Source organism: Lycium ferocissimum, chromosome 1 (genome assembly GCF_029784015.1).
Source record: "Lycium ferocissimum isolate CSIRO_LF1 chromosome 1, AGI_CSIRO_Lferr_CH_V1, whole genome shotgun sequence".
Classification (NCBI taxonomy): domain Eukaryota; kingdom Viridiplantae; phylum Streptophyta; class Magnoliopsida; order Solanales; family Solanaceae; genus Lycium; species Lycium ferocissimum.
The window spans coordinates 48,900,106-48,916,388 of record NC_081342.1 but is presented as its reverse complement, the minus strand read 5'-3'; the positions used below and the strand labels follow the sequence as shown (position 1 = coordinate 48,916,388).

Here is a 16,283-nt window from a genome sequence, read left to right as displayed (position 1 = left end):
ACAAATCCTATTTCTATTCCTATTCTAACACTCCCCCTCAAGCTGGTGCATACAATTCATATGTACCGAGCTTGTTACATATGTAACTAACACGAGGGGCAGTGAGGGACTTGGTGAGAATAGCTGCAAGCTGATCACTCGACTTCACAAATTTTGTAACAATATCTCCGGAGAATATCTTTTCTTTGACAAAGTAACAGTCAATCTCAATGTCCTCTCATGAAATACCGGACTTGATGCGATATAAAGGGCTGGTTTGTCATCATACCCATCTCACTGATTTCTCCAAATTTTAGTTCCATCTCACAAGTTGCTACAATCATTGCTCGATATTCTGATTCTGCAATTCTTACTCTTTCAGGACACCAAATTACGTCCTACTAAAATATGATATCTGGATAGCGAACGTTTATCAGAAGGTGATCCTGACCAATCAGCGTATGTATATTCAACGATCTGCTCATGGCCTCGATCCTTCAGAAGTAGCCCTTTACCTGGAGCTGACTTTATATACCGCATAATGCGGACAGCTGCATACTAATGACTATCACAAAGAGAATCCATGAACTGACTTACAACACTCACAGGAAAAGAAATATCAGGTCTAGTCACGGTGAGATAATTCAATTTACCAACTAGCTGCCTATATCCTCCGAGATCACTGAGTGGCTGCCCCCGGGCAGGATCCATATGCCATATGAGTGTCAATGGGTCTACATCCCATCATTCCTGTCTCCTTAAGAATGTCTAAGGCATACTTGTGTTTCGCAATAGCAATACCTCATTTGGACTAAGCAACCTCAATACTTAGAAAATACTTCGGTCTAGAAATGCTAAAAGAGATGTTGCTTTAAATTAATGATACTATCCTGATCATTGCCGGTAATAACGATATTGTCAACATAAACCACCAAATAAATACACAGAATTTGGAGCGGAATGCCTATAAAACACAGAGTGATCAGCTTAATTACAAGTCATGCCAAACTCCTGAATTATTGTGCTGAACTTCCAAAATCAGGCTCGAGGAGACTGTTTCAGACCATGAAGTGACCGGCGCAATCGACACACCATACCAGACCCCCTCGAGGAACAAAACCAGGTGGTTGCTCTATATAAACTTCCTCCTTAAGGTCACCATGGAGAAACATTCTATGTCCAATTGATAAAGAGGCCAATAGATAGAAAAACACGGGCAGATGCTATTTTAGCCACGGTAGAGAAAGTATCACTGTAATCAAGCCCAAATATCTGAGTATACCCATTGGCAACAAGGCAAGCCTTAAGCCTATCAATTTTGCTGTCCGGACCAACTTTGACTGCATAAATCCAACGGCAACCAACAATAGATTTACCTGAAGAAAGACGAACAAGCTTCCAAGTACCACTTGTATGTAAAGCAGACATCTCATCAATAATAGCTTGTTGCCATCCTGGATGAGAAAGTGCTTCACCTGTAGACTTAGTGATGGAGACAGTGGACAGAGATGATACAAAGGCATAATGGAGTGATGACAGACGATGATAACTTAAAAGGGTTTAATCTGGGTTAGTATTACGAGTGTACCGTATACCTTTTCGAAGTGCAATCGATTGATCAGGAGAAGACAAGTTTGCAATAGGTGCAGGGTCCGGCACACGACATGAATCATCTGGGCCAAATGCTGGACGTGGTCGACGATGATAAGTCAGAAGTGGTGACATGAATCATCTGGGCCAAATGCTGGACGTGGTCGACGATGATAAGTCAGAAGTGGTGGCATGGTTACTGGAGATATACAAGTAACTGCAGATTCCTCAAAGGTCGGTGTCGGTAAAACATGAGGTATAGGTAAGACCTCAGAGATATCAAGATGATCAGAAGAAGATGTAAAGTAAGGTTGAGACTCAAAAATGGTGACCTCGGCTAACATGAGGTACCAACGATGATCAGGTGAGTAGTAACAATACCCTTTTTGGACCCGAGAATAACCAAGTAAGACACATTTAAGAGCACAAGGGGTTAATTTATCTGTTCCCGGGGCTAGGTTATGTACATAACATGTGCTCCCAGAGACACGAGGGGGAGAGATAGTATAGAACCGACTAGGAAACAAATATGGAATAAGGAATCTGATTCTGAATAAAAGATAAGAGCGTTCGATTAATTAAATAGCAAGACGTGAGGACTGCATCGCCCTAAAAATGCAGCGGAACGTGGGATTCAATGAGAAAAGTGCGAGCAGTCTTAGTGAGATGCCTATTCTTCCTTTCTGCTACCCCATTCTGATGAGGGGTGTACAAACAAAGTTATCTAATGAATAATTCCTTGGTGAGTCATAAAAAACTGGGAGAGGATAAAGTATTCAATGGCATTATCACCATGAAAAGTACGAATAGAAACACTAAATTGATTTTGTATTTCAGCATGAAAACTCCTGAATAAGGCTATGATACGATGTAAAGAATGGATCTTGAGCCTAACTCAACTCCAAAAGCTAGCTCATGAGAGTAGGATTGGCCAAGTCCATATAAGGAGATCATCTATCCCTTTTCATCCGACGTGGGACTCTTACACCCCACTTCACGTCCAGAGCTGGACATCTGATGCATTTGCAATTTAATATGCGGGCCCAACATTGGTGCACAATAATTGGGATGGGTCCTGGTCTGATACCATGTGAGAAATAAAAGAGAAAAATATTATTGAACTGTGTATCTACATTATTACCTTGAGTCCTATTTATAGACACTACATTACTAGCATTTTCCAAGTAGGATACTATATACAAATTCTATTCCTATTCCTATTCTAACAAGGAGGACAAACTAAACTGAGGACAGCATAATAAAGGTTCTTTCACAGTGAAGTCGGCATATTCATACGTCAACCAAGCTGGACAATAGTCTCATTTATAGAGCTGGAAAGCAGTCTGACAGGTGAAATTACCCCCTAAGGCAGCTTGCTTTGTGTGGTCAGTGGTTCGAGATATCTGCCTAGCACAAGTTAATTTAAAGAGAAGAGGAATGCAATTGCGTCCTAGGTGTTATCTACGTGGGAAGGAATCCGAGCAGTAGCCATTTGTCATACATTGTCAAGTCACAGGAGTACTATGCCAATTATTTTTAAGTGTGAAAGGAATGTCATGGATCATGCCTAAGACTACTGGGGTATTACTTTCGTGTAAGATGGATTTTCTTTTTTTGTTTCACTTTTGGTGTAAAGAAGATTTTGCATAGGATGTTGACTCAATGTTAGACATTATAGAATCCCTGTAATGGGCTACATTTATAACATCGTTACCGTTCTTTAAAAAAAAAAAAAAAAAAAAAAAAAAAAAAAAAAAACTGGTCTGAATTAGTTTTTCAGAAAAAAAAAGAAAGAAGATTTTCTCGCAAAAATTCAACATTTTTTCAAGTGAGATGCTTGTCGAAACACAAATTCAACTTTCAAATACCCTTTTTCAACTTAACTTCAAATACTTTTTTTTAAATATCACTCCATTGATGTCCAAGCGCCTACGGAATCTGCATATTACAGTAAAAGAAAAGAGAAGAGAGTGAGTAAGTACTTTCGTGCTTAGGATGTGTCACAGACTGTTCCCTAAGAGGTTGGATGAGTCTTTATGCATTTAAAAAGTACTGATGAAATTGGTAACAGTGTTTGAAAAGCATATATGCATATGTGTTGAAAATATGAATACGAATCTGAAGTGTCAATCATATATTAGAATATGTAACGACACATAAATATGGATTAACAAGCAGCGAAATGCAATGTTATGCTCTGTCTCTTGACGCATTGGTGGTATTACTGTTTCTCTTCCTGTCCTTCCAGATATGGCTCCAAACTCATATCCAGTGCCTAACTCGTCTGACTGGAGACTGTTGAAAAGTAATGGCGTCCATAGCTGAAGTAATATTTCTCCAATCTCCTCGTCCATATTTCTCGGGCAGGTTGCTTCTTCTAGCATCAGAGAAATATGGAGAGGTGATTGGACTGTTCAGGGATTGGCCGTTTATTGATTCATGAGGGATAATCGATCCACACATTAACTCCTCTATGACTCAATCATATTTGCATGAATATGTTGTACGTTTGCTCTGAGATGGACATTAAGCCATCATAAATATCTAATCGTTTTATGCAAGTGAAATGCATCAACATAGTCTCTACTGTACTGGCATAAAAGTATAATATGTAAATCATCTATTTAAAATAGGTATCGTGACATGAATATCATATCATACTCTGCACTAACATATAAGCAGGCTCAATAAAATTAAGTAGGCATGTCCTAAAAAAAGTAGGCATGTACTAGGTAATACACAGATGCCATGATCCTAATTGTACTAAAAACCCAGGTAAAGTAATCGGGTTCCCACCCATTTATATGCTCGTCACCTCATATACGTATCACCACCAAAATGATAGCATCTTCTTTATTTTATGCTTATCTTTTAGGGAAGAATCACTTCTAGAGGTCAAAGTCTCTACATATCTCTGTGTCCAAGCTAGCTTATTGCTCCAAGATTTCATTACCACATTCAATCTCTCCAATCTATGAAAAACATGAGTTATCGGAGTTAATTACGCTTAGTGGACCCATCTTTTAAAATTAAGATTTTGGTTAAAGTTAAAGTCAACTCTTGGTCAACAAGGTCAAATCCAGGACCACCCACGTCTCTGTATTACCCATAGTCTAAGGAGTTTAAATATATACTTAATTTCTCAATCAGAATAATTTCTACTCAATTTCTTAGTTTATTATTTTGGGGCGTCATGGCCAAGTTCCCTAATTTTGTAAGTGCAATTCTATGTTTAGAAGCATAAATTCGTATAGATTCATGTAAAAAACTCATAAAAGAGTTTAGGATTGTTACCTCATTCGTTTAGGATGGTACTCAATCTAAATCGATCCATTCCTGCAGCTTTTATGCCACCAAAAGTGTGAAATACCAAAGTCTGAAATCGCAAAATTGTCTCTTTTAAATCAGGGGTCCTTTGCTATCGTGGAGCCCTTTCCTCATTTGTTGTCCAGGCCCAGGTCAATTAACCTCGCATTTGCGACCTCCTTTTCGCAAAACTGAGCCAGGTCAAGCTTGTCCGCCATGGACCTGCTCTTTGCGAACGCGGTGGTCAACTGATTTGACCAGCGGTTTCTTATCTTCAAACGCGACCGACCACCAGGCCACCAAGCCTTCCGATCGTGGTTGCACTAGATACACAATTTCAACAGCTGGTTTTTTATTTTTTCTTGTTTCAGAACTCATCTGAACCTGTCAGGTCATCCCAATCCATCCCTACAAGTCATAAACAGTAATATCAACTTATAGGCATGTTCAAAACATAATTTGGAGCTCAATCACTCAAAACTGACAGTTGATGCAATGTCAGCACATCCGCCATCTGGAACAATTTCTGGAATAACTATCGATGACCCGTTTCTCCCTTGCACAGCTTCAGCTCTTACATATCTTCCAGAAATGTCAAATCCTAGGTGTGTTGGGGAGAGGCCAAGTGTTAGAGTCCAACACTGATTGAATGTATGGTTTGCATTCTCTTTGTATGGTCTTGGATAATTCTCATCTCATGTAGTAGCTCTTGGGGTTTGCTTAGGCTCAATGTCCATTTTCTTAACAATGTACATGCCTACGTACTAGAGAATCACTAAGAGCAGGTATGAATGTCCAAGATGGGAAGAGTAAAATTAATCTGTTTAAAAGAAGGGAAATGTGAGTAGTACTCTAGATACCATGTTTTTGACAGGTCTATAACACAGACAGGCCATCTTTGTACTTCACAATCCGGATTGTTGTAGCTTAGACATCAAATTTGAAAATGAACTAAAGGCCACTTAGCTGTAGCTCGGTGTGACACAAAGATGCGTGCCAGATGCAGCCCTTTCTCTTCCTCATATCTAAATACGTGATTTGTCCACACCAAAAATACTTTGGTTTTGTATTATCCATTTCTTTTATAAGAAACAATCATCCATACCCATTTTTTATTACATGGCTCCAGCGTTCCTTCCAGGGCTGGAATCCAATGTGATGTTTTATTTGTTTCTCTTAAGCATGTTAGACAGTTAGGTTGGCTTTTTTTTTTTTTTTTTGATTCCCGTGTTATTCTTGAATTTACTTTTTTCAGATTTATTAGGTCATTTTGTTAATACACAGGTCCAACTGCTATGGGTAAATTTGGTCACTGATGGATTGCCTGCCACCGCTATTGGGTTTAATAAACAGGACTCAGATGTTATGAAGTCCAAACCGCGGAAGGTATTAGTTTCTCTCCTATCTTAGTTGACTCGTGACATGGTTTGACATAATATGGTCTTTTTGTGTGCATTTTCTACTGCTTTATTGTTGTTTGTTTCCAGTGGTTTACTGTAAGGCTTAGATGGTACACTAGCTTTGATCTTAGAAGCTCCGTTTCGCATGCGTTTGTTCCCTTTTTTCTGCTACCAGGCTGGTGAATCAGGCTTGTAAGTTATATAATTTTGTGTTTATTATGCGCTGCTTCATATTCTTGTTAAGTTATGAGACTTATTAGTCTATTATTTAACCCAAAACGTGTAGCATAAATTTTAAGGTGATGAACAGAGAAAGCCTGTCTGAGGAGGTTGAGGAACTTTCTGTTCTTCCTAGTTGAAAACTAAACAGAGAGGCTATTTGTGTGAATAAGTTAATTCTGGAAGTTAAGCTGGGATGCTATTGCTTTTACAAGTTTCTTACTCTTAAAACTTTCATTTCTTTAGTTCTTCAAACTTAGATCCATATCATATATCAGAAAGATGTTGGAAGCAGATTTTGCATCCAGATATGATGAACTTATTCATAATTCATGTAATGCTCTATCCTAGGTCAAACTCATATTTGATTGTCAAAATGGTTCATAATGCTGGAAAAGATACCACATGAAAAATTGTGCTCAAATTTCCGGTTAAAAATAGTAAAGCAAAGCATGTTCATTTTTAGGGTGACCACATTTAACAATTGCTCGTTCACGGCTAAGCCCCAACTACCAAGGTATTGTCCTATTTGGGCCAACCTTTCTGCACCACCTCAAGGCTTTTGGCCTCACGATTTTGTCCACTTGCATTTTAACCCAAAAGGCGCCTTGAGGTGGCCTAGATGAATCAGTCCATAGCTGAAAATACCTTAGTAGGTGGGTTTGAGTGTGGTATTGGAGCCAGTATCTCTCCTAATGCGGGGTGGGGTAAATCTCAGCAAGGACGCCGAGTCCTTAGAGGGGATTGAGTGTAATAGCCACGAACCGATGGCTGTGAGTTCGCGGTGAACTTGTCTTAGGAAAATCCCGTATAAGAATGGGAGGGGAAAGTTAGGGGCCATATAAGGTGAGTTCAGGAGTCAACAGTCGATACACCTTTTATGGTTAAAGCCCAGGAGGCCAAAACCTGAGGTCCACGAGCCTTGGGGTGGCCCAAAGAGTACCGTCCAAACTAGAAAATATGATGGCAGTTAGGCCGAGGCTGTGATAGGCGGTATTAGAGCCAGTACCTCCCCTAGTACGGTGGTGAGACAAACCTCAACAAGTACGCTGAGTCCATATGGGAGGGTGAGCATAACAACCCACAGATCTTTGATGATTGAACTCGAAAGGGGATTTGTTGAGAAACTTGCCTTAGACAAATCCCACATCGAAATGGGATGGAAATGTTGGGGGATATATGAGGGTGAGTTTAGGATTCAATTGTTAAGGCACAAGTAGGTTAAGAGGCCCAGACAAAAACGTGAGACCAAAGTCTTGAGGTGGCCTAGAGTGATAAGATTCAACCTAGGGAAACTCTAGAAAAACAAAGAACAAGAAAATCAAAATAAAGGGTGGATGAAGAATAGAAATGGAAGAGGGTAGATGGATAGATACTTGACCCAAGATCAAGAAATCTATGGACAAGAAAGGGCATATCAAACCCTAACCCTTCCAATCAGATTTACAAACCCTAGGACCTAAGCAATTCGAATCAACAAACGACTCAAATGTGCAACATTGAATTCGATGGAAATAAGCAATTCACTTCACAACTAGGAAGTAACACTTGGTTAACCAACCAAACAATCTATATTAATCTAAAGCTATCAACTACAATCTCTTATAAGAGTTTCTTCATTCAACATAATCTAAGGATGAAAATAAAATAACCTAAGTCTAGTATTTATACTAAGAGACTTAAGAGCTAGGCTAGTTATTACAAGAATGCCATTAATGAGGCAAGGGCTTGTTTGGCTAGTTGGATGTTGGCTTGGAATCTGAAAAGGCTCCTCTTGCACATATAGCCATCATCCAATCCTCAAGCTTGCAATTGTGACCCTTTTGCATCTATGGCCCTTCTTGCACGTCTAGCCACATTTGCGTTTCTGACCCTTTGCGACTCTAGCCACTTTGAGTGTTGGACTCTAGCCACTTTGAGTGTTGGCCTTCTTTCTTGTAGCCTCTTCTTTCATTCCTCTCCAAGCTACTTTCCATACTTCATAGGCCTTCTTATGGGGCTTGTGTGCCTCCACGGGTCTCCAATGTTCCTTTGGTCATCCTCCTAGCTTGAATGGATTGGAGTGCCATGCCTTGGTCTTCAATGTGAGTCTTCAAGCGAGGTGTGCCTAGTAGGGTCATATCATAGAGGGGTCAAAAGCAGACAAACCTTTGCAATTGGGTCCGAGTCGTGACAGGTGATATCAGAATCGATACTTCTTCTAGTAGGAGGGTGGGGAAAATCTTAGTGAGTACGTTGAGTCCATAAAGAGGGGGTGGGTGATTGAGTGTAGCTGCCCGCTAAACCCCTGGCAATTGAACTCAAAAGAAATTTCACTATGAAACTTGGCCTAGGCGAATCTCTCATCAGAATGAGAGGGGAAAATTAGGGGCCATATAAGGGTTGCTTCAAGATTCAACTGTTCAGGCGTAAAGCCAAAGGAGACATATCCGTGAAGCCCAAATGTTTTAGGTGGCCCAGAGGAGTCGGGCCAATGCGAACAATACCTTGGCAGTTAGGCCTGAGTCATGCAACTTTATATTTACAACGAGAGAGAACCAATTTCTTCGTGATATCTAAGTGCAATCAAACATAAAATAATTGGAGAATCCCTTCAGAGAGACAAGAGTGTTAGATGGTTATGTAATGATTCTATCTAATAGGATTAAAAGATACAAAATTAAGACGGGTTTATTTAATTCCATTTTAGTACTCCGATTGAGCTATAGTACAGATAGCTTATGTACTTCGCCTTTTTTAACGAACTTATGTAAATTGTTTCTTAATACTTTTTTTTTCTTTTTCTTCTTTTTTTTTTTTTTTTTTGCTAGAACAGAATCATGGTCATTGATTGATGTTTTCATGAGTTCTTGATATCATCCAAGTTTGCCAAGTTTCAATAGAATTATGAATCTCAGCTTCCCCGTTTCTTCTCTTTCTCTTGTCAGTAGTGTCCATCATTCTGAAACATGCTTATGTAGCTTTTCCTTTCACATATATCTCCGGTGACATTTCTGGTCATTTGATTAAGTTCATCCTAAATGCTTGGGACGCATGCCTGTCAGCACGAAATGGAAGGCGGAATTGCACTTAATCAATTTCCTTGCACTTAATCAATTTCCTTTTCTTTTTGTATTTTGTTCCACTTGACTGGCTGTGACAGTGAAGTGTCGGATGCCCATAATATATTATAGTTATTTGTAATCTTCTGTTTCTTATCTTCCATGTAGTGTTTGTTCATCATCTTTGTTTGTTGCCTTGCAAATGCTTTAACATTTTAACCTTTCCATGATTTATAAAGCTAAGATGCTGAAAAATTATTCAAATTTGAACCTACTTTCACTTGTTTATGACAGGTCAATGAAGCAGTAGTTACTGGGTGGCTGTTTTTTCGTTATCTAGTTATTGGAGGTAGATACATTCCTTATTCACTTTTATTGCAGACCTAGTATTTGGAGGTTTAAGGCCTCTGTTGAGTCGAATCTTATAGCTGCTAATTCTTCTTCTTCTTCTTCTTCTTCTTCTTTTTCTTCTTCTTCTTCTTTTTCTTCTTCTTCTTCTTCTTCCCCTCTTCCCTACTTCCTTTTTACGCCTTTCTTGGGGAATCTAATATCAAAAATACTTCTAACACGACGAAATGAGGGTGAATATTTTGAATATGTTATTAGTGCACAATAAACACTGGCATTTGGGTATAAAATTTCCTTGTAGTTGTGAATGCTTTATATGACCTGGTGCTATCTTAACTTCTTTGTTGATTGTAATTCTCTTTCATGCAGCATATGTTGGACTTGCCACTGTTGCAGGCTTCATATGGTGGTTTCTTTATAATGATAATGGACCCAAACTCCCATATACTGAATTGGTAAGTTTACTCCAAAAGGTCATTAGGTGCATGCTATTCACTTCCCATCTGTTGATGTGGTTTTCTATTTTTCTTTTTTATACTTATGGGGTTGAGTGTTGATAAGTACCTCTGTGGTCACAAAAGATCGTGCATTCTGAACTTGCCAAAGCTCCTTCATCTTCAAAAATATTTGTCAATAAGCATCTATCTCCAACACCTCCCTTAGCACAGAAGGGAAGAAGTATGATTTATGGGTGAATCACAGTTCTTTTTCTTCCCATTTGTGGATCTACAGGGCAGCATTGATGAATTGGTTTCATAGTGTTAATGTGTGGTTTTTCAAGGAATATTCAGATTCTACTTGATAACTTTGAAAACTTGGAATATGTGTCCTTGAATTGCCTTAGATTAAAACTAACTCGTTCGTGTTTATTTTCAGATGAATTTTGACAGTTGTTCAACAAGGGAAACAAATTATCCCTGCAGTATATTCAGTGATCGCCACCCATCTACTGTTTCAATGACGGTGCTTGTTGTTGTTGAGATGTTCAATGCATTGAATAATCTCAGTGAAAATCAATCCTTACTGTAAGCATGATACTGAAACTGTTGTTTGTCTGATTTGTTACTTTGCATTGTTTAAAAGTATAACCCCACACTTTTTTATCCTTTTATTTGAGGAAATGGAAAGCTGTTCTTTTAATGAATTGCATCAAATGCAACGCCTCCACCTACAACTTATTGTGAACTCTGTTGCTTAGAGAAGCTTGCTTATACACACAGGACTTTTTCAGATAGAATTGTAGTAAAACTGAGTTGTGGCCACTCAGATTTAACATATGCCTTACTTCTTCTGAACCTTGAAATTCTTGGGCTCCTCATGGGTCGTTCTACTGGCATTTGTCCTACTGGTTTTGAATATTTAAACTTGCTCTTACCAACTTTACAGTTCTGTTCTTTGTCAAAGTTACTTTGACAAAAATAATTATTTGATTGACATGTTTCTCAGAAATCGTTTCTGATGAATGCTTACAACTTGGCTCTGAAAGTTCTTGTAAAGCCACTCAAAGTTCTGACAACCTTACCTGCTTAGTAGTCCCTTTGACCATTCTAGAAAATACAGTAATTTTAGGAGATTTCTTTATAGATCCAAAACCCCTTCCCATATTCCAAAATCCTTCTTAAAATCTAGTTATGACTTATGACAAAAATGTTATAGTACATTAGGATTTTATTGAAGGTGGGTGCAGGTGTTTTTTTTCCCTGAATGATGAATATTGTTTTTGTTCTTTACATAAACTATGACCTTGTGATCTACTCTTTTTGGGCCTCAACAAGTAAATGTATGTACAAGTGCAGATATTGTCTTTCTCAAGATATGGATTGCAGTCTGCATTTCATCATATGCTATCCTGAATTAGCTTGACTTTTATAATCTTCTAGAGACTGAGAAATAAAGCAGAGAACTATTATTGAATTGTGCATCTACATTATTACACCGAGTCCTATTTATAGACACTGCATTACAATCCTTTTCCATGTAGGATATTATATACAATTCCATTCCTATTCCAATTCTAACACTCCCCCTCAAGCTGGTACCTACAAGGCACATGTACCGAGCTTGTTATAGATGTAAATAATACGAGGATTAGTGAGGAGCTTGGTGAAAATTTCTGCAAGCTGATCACTCGACTCACAAATTTTTTAACAATATATCCAGAGAGTATCTTTTCTCTGGCAAAGTGAGTCAATCTCAATGTGCTTAGTCCTCTCATGAAATACCGGATTTGATGCGGTATGAAGGGCTGCTTGGTTATCACAAACAATTGCCATCTCACTGATTTCTCCAGATTTTAGTTATCTGAGCAACTGTTTTATTCAAACTAGCTCTTTAGTGTCACTAGATCTTGTTCTGTTGCAATATCTGTATAGAATGCCTTCTACCTAGACAGTATATTGAAATTACGTCAAAATAACTGTAAGTCCTTTCAGGACTGACTATATTTTCATTTGTTCTTTAGTGTCATCCCTCCATGGAGTAATCCATGGCTTGTGGCGTCGATTATCTTCACGATGATCCTTCACATTCTCATTCTTTATGTTCAACCATTATCCGCTCTATTCTCTGTAAGTAGTCTCTTGTTCTTCTGACTTCACCATAAACTCTTTCAGTTGTGTTATGGCTTCCTTAAGCTGGACATGTTACTTAATGATTCTGATGTGTGAATTGCAGGTGACACCGTTAAGCTGGGCAGAGTGGACAATTGTGCTATATCTTTCGTTTCCTGTAAGAGATTTGACCATCAAAGTCCTTAACTGTGGACTCCCTTTCTTATTTATGTTTATGAGCTGCAAAAATCGTTTGTACCGTCTCCTACTGGAGATATTCTTTTATCATAACTTTGGGAAGAAAGCATGATATAGATTAAACTGGAGAGATGTTCTAGTTTTAAATGAGGATAAGTATTATTAAGATTGGTACCACATGTGGCAAGTATGTCATTCTAGGAGACAAGAATGTGTGACATTTATCTATAGCTCGTGTCCATGTTTAGCGCAGCTAGAGTACGTGCCCAGTTGCTGCCTAGATAGTCTCTCTGTGTTTACTGCCAGGTATACAGGCATCAGAAGGAATATGCTGGAGATATATTTACGTCGTTTCTCTCAGTTGCTGATTGTCTGTATTTAAATCCTTAAGAGACCATGTGTTGTCGCCAAGTTCCTCGAGCTTAAAATGATGAAAGGGGACCAAAAGGAATTTCTCATTATCATTAGCATTATCATTTTGTATGCCTGTGTTCATGTTGACATTTTGTTTGACCTTCTCCGTTAACGCTTAATGTGATTTCGTTTGCCAGTGGCTTTGGTTCTTCTGTTCTTGTTCATAAATATTCTTGCCATTTATCCTGAAGCGGGTTTCCACCTTTCATGATCGCTGCTACTGTTTCTTTGTCAGGTGATATTAATTGATGAAATACTGAAGTTCTTCTCTCGAAATTCAGGTAATAATAGTCAACTGTTGTTCTTTCAAATTATTAGAGAATCCAAAAACCTCCATTCTGGTGGATTGTAAATTCCAATCCCCAATGTGCTCTTAGGCTCTACACTTGCAATTTGTAAGTTATTTTGAGAAGAACCTACCTCTTATAAGACTCAAACTCAACCTATTATTTTGTGAAATGTCCGTAATGGTACTGTACTTCATATAGATCTCAAGAACATCATGCTTACTTTTCCTTTATGCAGACTAAATAACCTTAGATGTTGTACATACTAGAACAGAGTGAAATTAAGACTAGTTGATAAGGTTGAGCTTGTATTTCTAGTATTACTGCTTTTAGACATTGAGGATGAAGCATCTAAAACTAAATGAGTACTGCTAGTGGCACAAAGTTTTACTGTAGAAGTATGTTTTCATGAAATTTATGTATGACTTATTGTTGCTTCCTTGTTTATAGGAATAAGATTTACTTTCAGATTCAGACGTGCTGATTTACTTCCAAAGAGAGAAATACGCGATAAGTAAGCTGCATGCTGCTCAGACTTTGCCAAAAAAAAAAAGAAAAAAAAAAAAGGTGCAATGGGGATATTGTCAATATACGACTGAAACCCCAATACATCTCATTCTATATTCTTGTCAGCATATTGGAAGTGCCTTGTAGCTCAGGCATTACATGTCATAAGGTTGCAGCTGAAATATTTAACCCCCCCCCCCCCCCAAAACCCAAACCCCTACCCATCCTGCAGGAACAAATTTTGTTTCAAAAATTTATAGAAGTTAGTGTTCTAACTAAAGAGTGTAGTGCTCATCTGTTGTACATTTTTGCTGATTCATTGTCTTTTATGGTCAGCTGTTATTAGAGCTAGTGAAACCGAACAGTTTCTTGATTTTCATTCTGAACTTTCCGGTGGTATACCCCAATTCTTCTGCAGTTGTATACATCATTCTGAAGTTCTTTTGTATCCATTTTACGTATTTTCTTAGAAGTCTGGCCAATCATTGGCATTCATTATTGTGTTTACTTTCCAATCTTGGGAGCTTGAAACCACTGTCTACTAGCCTACTAATACAATGGAGGGATCTCCAAGAAACGAACTCGAAAAATTATTGTTCTTTATTGAACAAGAGCTAATTTTAGCTCAGGACCTTAAGTTTATTATTGATAAGGTTCGATATGTTTTAGCCATATAATTGAGCATTCCTTTTAAGTTAAATCATATCCTTCTGTAATTGCACGTTCGAATTTAGTACACTTTAAAAGTTTATGACATATGTAAGGGAGTAAGTAGTGCAGGGACTTCAAGTCCAATTGACAGGCTTGTGTTGATTTTTATAAACAAAGTTTCAAATATCTTAATGCGTTGTACTTGTCTTTTGACTGATAGTTTGATACTTACCATTGATTATCGTGTCTGCTTTGGCTTTCAACATCTTTACACTACAAATTCTTGGTTTAATTAACTTTGCATACCGGTGCATATGGCCATCACATTGCATACCATTCACTTGCATTGCATGCATTCTTTTACCTCTCATAGTATTGATGCTTGTTGACTTGATTTCATGCCATATGTGTAAGAAAGTGCCTTTCCTTTTTAGCGTTCTATCAAAAGTGGAGGTCATGACCACAATTGGATTTAAATACAATAAATAGACTGATATAAGAGAAGAAGTGTCAAATAATATGGGGAGTAACTTTGATCAATCTTATATACATAAGATCTTGGAATCCAGTTTATGATCATTTAGTTCTTATTCAATGAGGAAATAGAGGAGGAAATTAAGTATGAATTACTGGACTATGAAATGTTTCTATGAGTTCCTAGTAATAATCCTACTTTATGTTTATTACCTATGCATAGGCTCGAAAGTCAAAAGTCTCTTCCACCAGCCATCCTTTTTTTAATAGGTCAGGGATAATGCGATATTCCATGAATAAGCAAGTTTAAACTGTCGCTTCTCCTTTTATTTTTATAGGCTAGTAACAATGTAATATATTCCATGGATAAGCAAGGAGTTGTTGACTCATTTAATTATGAAGTATCATCCTGAAATGACTTCAAATTGATCAAATAAATGTGTTTTGTCTTTTGAAGGTCCAACTGATTAATGATATTCCTAAACTTTACTTTCCTATGATAATCTCAGTACAAGGTGATAGATTCTTCAGACCACTCTTTTGACTTATGATATGGACTTACTTTACAATCAAAGCAATTATCATTAAAATTGATTTCTTTTTTCTCCTCTTGGGGTCAGCGGTAGAGAATATAATGAAGACAAAAACAAAGGTGCCGACTATTTCAGCTCCAAGACGTCGCCCTTATTGTGAGCAAGAGCTACAACTTTGGCACACCCACCCTTAGTTTGGTGCAGGATCATGCCAAATACTTTGACCACACCATCACTACATAAATCTCCAAGGCACTGCATTATTATATGGAACAACTTGTCAATGACAATTTCCCATCTAAGAACATGCCACAACTACCGGATTTATGTGCCTCCCACAAAACAATAGAAATCAAATGTTGGTTTACTGCCTACTTAGACGAATTAATTTAAAAACCTCAATTGATTGGGAGCAAAGGTGGTGGTCCTGGTAAAAAATGGTCTATTGGCGAATGAAGGGATGAAAATGGAGGCATAAGAGTCCGGAGCCTAAAGGGTATAAAAATACACGATATTTACCAAAAGGGGGTGCCCAAAAATTTATATACCAAAAGGGGTATATCGTGGGCTGATCCACGATATACCCCAAAAAAAATTTTTCACCTGACACCAAGTCAACGAAAAATTATAAAAAAAAAAATTTAATTGTATAACGTGGACTGATCCACGTTATACAATATAAATTGTAAAACGTGGATCAGTTTACAAATATATTTTGTAAAACGTGGATTGATCCACGTTTTACCTCTAAAGTTTTTTTTTTTTTTTTTTTGCGAGCACTAAAAAA

The 16,283-nt window shown here is 37.9% G+C and overlaps 1 protein-coding gene across 6 annotated transcripts in view; it reads left to right on the top strand.

The window, feature by feature from the left end:
- The window catches only part of LOC132055026 (calcium-transporting ATPase 3, endoplasmic reticulum-type), a 91,381-nt gene extending 77,157 nt beyond the window's left edge, over window positions 1-14,224 (top strand). For 4 of the 6 annotated variants that reach the window (XM_059446883.1, XM_059446881.1, XM_059446880.1 and 1 more), the window contains 8 exons: window positions 6,160-6,261; window positions 9,830-9,884; window positions 10,253-10,338; window positions 10,760-10,908; window positions 12,345-12,450; window positions 12,557-12,610; window positions 13,280-13,325; window positions 13,782-14,224. In XM_059446883.1, the coding sequence (XP_059302866.1) occupies window positions 6,160-6,261; window positions 9,830-9,884; window positions 10,253-10,338; window positions 10,760-10,908; window positions 12,345-12,450; window positions 12,557-12,610; window positions 13,280-13,325; window positions 13,782-13,849 (666 nt within the window). In that variant the 3' untranslated portion in view covers window positions 13,850-14,224. Of the gene's footprint in view, window positions 1-6,159; window positions 6,262-6,362; window positions 6,468-9,829; window positions 9,885-10,252; window positions 10,339-10,759; window positions 10,909-12,344; window positions 12,451-12,556; window positions 12,611-13,279; window positions 13,326-13,781 lie in introns of those variants that run through there. The other 2 variants (XM_059446882.1, XR_009414530.1) reach the window with 2 other exon arrangements.
- The last annotated feature ends 2,059 nt before the right edge of the window (window positions 14,225-16,283 follow it).